At 48.4% G+C, this 5,000-nt stretch overlaps 1 protein-coding gene across 1 annotated transcript in view; it reads left to right on the top strand.

Annotated features, from left to right (window-relative positions):
* sema6bb (sema domain, transmembrane domain (TM), and cytoplasmic domain, (semaphorin) 6Bb) overlaps nucleotides 1-5,000 on the top strand; it is a 131,126-nt gene that overhangs the window by 100,058 nt on the left and 26,068 nt on the right. Inside the window, exons 11-13 of the mRNA XM_048252907.1 lie at nucleotides 3,606-3,737; nucleotides 3,841-3,990; nucleotides 4,664-4,843. Of these exons, the coding sequence (XP_048108864.1) occupies nucleotides 3,606-3,737; nucleotides 3,841-3,990; nucleotides 4,664-4,843 (462 nt within the window). The remainder of the gene's footprint in view (nucleotides 1-3,605; nucleotides 3,738-3,840; nucleotides 3,991-4,663; nucleotides 4,844-5,000) is intronic.

The following is a 5,000-nucleotide window of genomic DNA, read 5'->3' as shown; positions in this document are numbered from 1 at the left end:
CACTCTCCGGAGTGGGTCAGCGTTTAAACAGAAGTGGGGGTGGTATGTTCATCACATGTCAAAAACATGTACCAGCAATGTTTGAACAGACAAGCAGTGGCCAGCCATTTCCATTCTTACTGCACAGGGCAAGTGTTTCCTCAGCCTGTGTGAAAACGGCAGTTAGTCTGGATAAAGCATTTACCGTAACGGCTGTACTGTATATCATGTGGACATGCGCCATGAAAGCAGAGATTTTGGGCTTGGGCTCTGACCTCAGGGGGACGTCTGAGCACTGCCCTCTCCTGTGAAAAGTGGAAAGCTCGCTTGCTCGGCTCGGCTACGCACCGTCCTCTCAACGGTTCTGGTGTGTCAGCAGCACAGTGGCCACTCACTGAGAGCACAGAGCTGTCAGAGCACTGGCCGCAGTCAATCCACTCTGACAGGATTAAACCACCACCCCCAAAACTCTCTCTCTCTCTCTCTCTCTCACACACACACACATACACACTCACTCACACACACACACACACACAGACTTACACACACACATACTCTCTGTCTCCTACTCTCTCATAAACACACACACACACACACACACACATGCACATGCACATACACATACACATACACATACACATACACATACACATACACATACACATACACATACACATACACATACACATATATACACATACTGACAGACACACTTGCTTGGACACAGTTCAACCACCCACAGACACATCCAAAGTTGAAAACACACACACAGACACACACACACACACACACACACACACACACACACACACACACACACACACACACACCTACCTTCAGTGGAGCTGACAGCAGTGTGAAAGCAGGGCTTCAGTCAGCAGAACGTCAGAACAGAGTAGAGAAGCACTGAGCTGATCTCACATAGCCCAACACCAGTGCTGTTAGAGAGATATATAGATAGATAGACAGACAGACAGACAGACAGCTGTTATCCTCACAAAACCCAGAGCCCACACAAGCAGAAACCGAGAGAGATAGAAAGCTCAAGACGGACAGAAAAGTCCTGACCTCACATAGCCCTGAGCCAGCGCAGCTGAAGAGACAGACAGAGAGACAGACAGAGACAGACAGCTCCTGAGCCAGCGCAGGTAGATGGCCAGAGAGACAGACGGGCGGGTCCAGAGAGACAGCCTCCACACTCTCTGGGTAAAATCGGCAGCACTTCACCTTGCAGTTTAACTGCAGAAGAGCTCCAATTTTCTGTGTGCCAAGTGGACCTCAAAAAACACACACACACACACACACACACACACACACACACACACACACACACACACACACACACACACACACACACACACACACACACACACACACACACACACACACTGTATAGACCTGGACCAAAACTCCTACTCTACTAAAAGCCTTTTCAGATTGATTACTGTAGAGCACTGGATGGGTCCCATTCCTAACCAGAGCCAGATCATCAGAGCCATCGCCAGCACATTACACTACTGTACATCAGCTGCTTGTGCTGGTATCCTGGTGCTGGCGCCAATTCCGCTGGTCTTTTCCTGTAGAGGCCAGATTACTGTGCTCCGGATATTGTTTTCTCAGAGCTTGTGTGCAGCAGTGGCAGCTGGGACCCAGTGCTCAGTGAGCATGCTGCTGTTCACCTAGCTGGCATCTGGTGCCCGAGAGATGGGTTCTAGTTCTGCCAGCTGTGCCACCTGAGCCACTTCCGAAAAACGCTGCACACGTACATCAAATCTCCTTTATAGATTAGCATTAGCGTTAGCACTGTATCTGGGCCATATCTGATTGCCTAGAGAAGCGCAATGTAAATGTAATGTGTGGTTGTTGTTGATGTTGTTGAATACAGAAAATCCTATTTAAACCTTACCTGACCCCGGTGCCCAGAAACTCACCCCAGAGAGCTGTACGGGTACAGCACAGAAGCAGAAATATTTCAGGAGGGCATTTTATTGTGAATATTAAGCAGATTTGAGCTTGGAATCCGGGGTAATTAAGGGCTCGCTCCCGAATCCCAACAGATCAAAGGAAAATATTCAAGCAGCATGTTTCCACACCAAGGGCCCATTTATACACATTAAGGCTCATGATTTCAAGTAAAGCTAAGATGAGTATTAGTTTTTCTCCTTTTTCTCTAGTGATAGTGCTGGCAGTGTGCCCAACAAGCTTGTGTTTGAGCACTCCAGCGTTAAGCATTGTTGTGGTAGTGAATGATTGGGTATCAGGGGTCTCCTCCATTTATTTATTGTTGGGACACACTTGCCAAAATACCGACAGCTAACTTCATAATTTGGTAAATAAATTAGATAGCAATAGCATACAGTACATCTTCGCTGCCACAGAACGCTGTGTTAGAAGGCAGGATTTTTTTTTTACCGTTTTAGACAGACCGATGGTAGGTTGTCATGGCATCCAAAATTCTAAGAGCAGTCACAACAATTACTGATCTGTATGGAAGCAAGGACAGAAACATGGCATTGTCATGTGTTTGAATGTAAAATAGTTCCTGTTCCTGTCAGAGTTCTGAGTGTTCTGTCGAGTACCCAAAATGACCTTCTGGATGTTCCTTTCAGCTGCAGAAATCAGAGGAACCAAAATCGAAAGGAAGAGTGAGAAGGAGAGGAGAGGAGGGAGGAGGGGTTATTCTGGGGGAATAGGCTGAGTCACCTCACTTGGCTGCCTGTGTTTATGTGTTGTGCTCAGAAAGAGAGCCTTTGTCACACTGTGCCAGGGACACTCACTCTCTTCCCTTCTGCCCTCCTCCGTGAGGACAAGAGAGTTGTGTTGGCAGGAAGTGTGCTCCTCCTCTGAGTCAGACTTCCTGTCAGGGACTGACTAGACTAGACTCTTGGTTATGCATACCAGCATGAAGAGCAGTGCACTGCTGCTGTGCTGCGTAGGATGCACTTCCCCGCAGTGACGATGGAGCAGAGCAGATGTTTCGGCCCAGGCCGCCTCATTCGCAGATTCAGCGGGTGACGAGAGTTCAAGAACACTCCAGAACACTCCGCATTGCGAGACGAGCCGGGAAATTAGCGAAGTTGCCCTTCCTGTTAAAAGACGTTTTTTTCCACTTAAGTATTATTATTTTTGTTTTGCTCCAGTTTCATCACATTGTAATTGAAGCGGTGTTTTATATTGGCTCATGTGCTTTCATTTTTGATGAGATGGATCCTGAAACTCATCAAGCTGCGCTCCCCAAAATGGCCTGTGGCGTTGAGGCTCTTATCCTGGCAGACGCCGTCGTGTTTATGAGTCTCGCAGAAGAATTACAGTGCAGGCAAAAAAGCTCAGACAATATTATTAATGATTGGACCTCAACCCTCTTAACTGTGAAGTTGAAGTTATTGTTAAATTAACTCTCTCTCTCTTTCTTTCTCTCTCTCTCTCTCTCTCTCTCTCTTTCTTTCTCTTTCTCTCTTTCTCTCTGTTTTGGTCTTTTCCTTGGCCTCTTTTCTGTCCTCCACTACTCTCTCCCTCTTTCATTCTTTCTCTCTATTTCTCTGCCTCTCTCTATATCCTTCATCTGTCTCTCCTCTTCTCTCTCTCTCTCTCTCTCTTTCTCTCCGACTGTCTCCTTCCTCCTGCAGTATTCCGGGTTCGGCAGTGTGTGCTTTCGACATGGAGCAGCTGGCCGGAGTGTTCGACGGCCGCTTCAAGGAGCAGAAGTCCCCGGAATCCATCTGGACCCCCTTTCCCGACGAGCTCCTCCCTAAACCCAGGTACTGACCCATGGAATACCCTTTATGACCAAAAGTGGACAAAGCAAACCCCGTGCATGAGCATCAGCTCAGTCTGACTCACCACACATCTGTTTTCTGTCAGGCCTGGAGGCTGCGCTGGCCCCGGCTCCAAGTACAACTCGTCCAACTCCTTCCCGGATGAGATGCTGACCTTCGTCAAGACCCACCCCCTGATGGATGAGGCCGTGCCCTCGCTAGGTCAGAGGCCCTGGATCGTGAGGACCATGGTCAGGTGAGGCTCTTTTCTTCCCTCTTTCTCTCTCTCTCTCTCTCTCTCTCTCTCTCTCTCTCTCTCTCTCTCTCTCTGTCTGTCTCTTTCTCTCTTTCTCTCTCTTCCGCTCTCATCAAATACTCATCAGATTTTGAAAACACCGGTTGTTTATTGTTGGAGCACCACTGCTCATCCCCCATCCTCCCATTCCGACGCGGAAGATCTGCCCGCGGGGAGAGTCAGGCTGCAGGGCCCCCAGCGGCAGCTGGAGAACGTCATACCCCGCTGGCCCAGAGCCGTGAGAAGATCACTGTCACAAGCTGTTTGGAGAAATGTTTGAAATCCCCCCTCGGAGAGAGAGAGAGAGAGAGAGAGTTTCTTATTTTAGAGCGTTATCATTCCATATGCAAAGACTTTAGAGCGCCACAGTGGTTCATCCCTTGTGCTATTGTTACAAGAGGAGGCAGTTTCCAGCTTAATTACATTAATGACTCTGCACGTTAATGCATTCTTCCGGCCGCCCGCCTGCTCAGAGATGGGGTTTGATTAATATTTCATGTCTGAATCTCGGCCGGAGTGTGTCTCAGCAGGGATAAGAGAATAATGCCAGACACGAGAGAGATCCGAGACAGCTCAGTGTCCGGACATGACGTTGGTGGTGTTTGGTGATTGTTTTGATTTGTCTCATCGTCAGGTACCAGCTGAATAAGATGGTGGTGGACACTGAGGCCGGGCCCTACCGGAATCGCACCGTTCTCTTCTTAGGTTCCAGCCGCGGAACCATCCTCAAGTTCCTCATCTTACCGAACTCCGACAACACAGTGACCAGCGGAAACATCCTCCTGGAGGAACTGGAGGGCTTCAACGCCGACAAGTATGTTAGCACCATACTCATTTAGGACACAAGTATGTCCAAAATTAGTTGAAAACTGAGGACTTTAAAATTGCCCGTGGCTTGGCGATTGGAGCCTTCTTCAAAAGAAGCATTTCTGGCGTGGGCAATTTTAAAGTCCTCAGTGGAACATCATAAT

Source organism: Alosa alosa, chromosome 9, assembly GCF_017589495.1.
Source record: "Alosa alosa isolate M-15738 ecotype Scorff River chromosome 9, AALO_Geno_1.1, whole genome shotgun sequence".
NCBI lineage: Eukaryota > Metazoa > Chordata > Actinopteri > Clupeiformes > Clupeidae > Alosa > Alosa alosa.
Note: the sequence above shows the minus strand (reverse complement) of the source record. Positions and strands in the feature narration are given on the sequence as shown.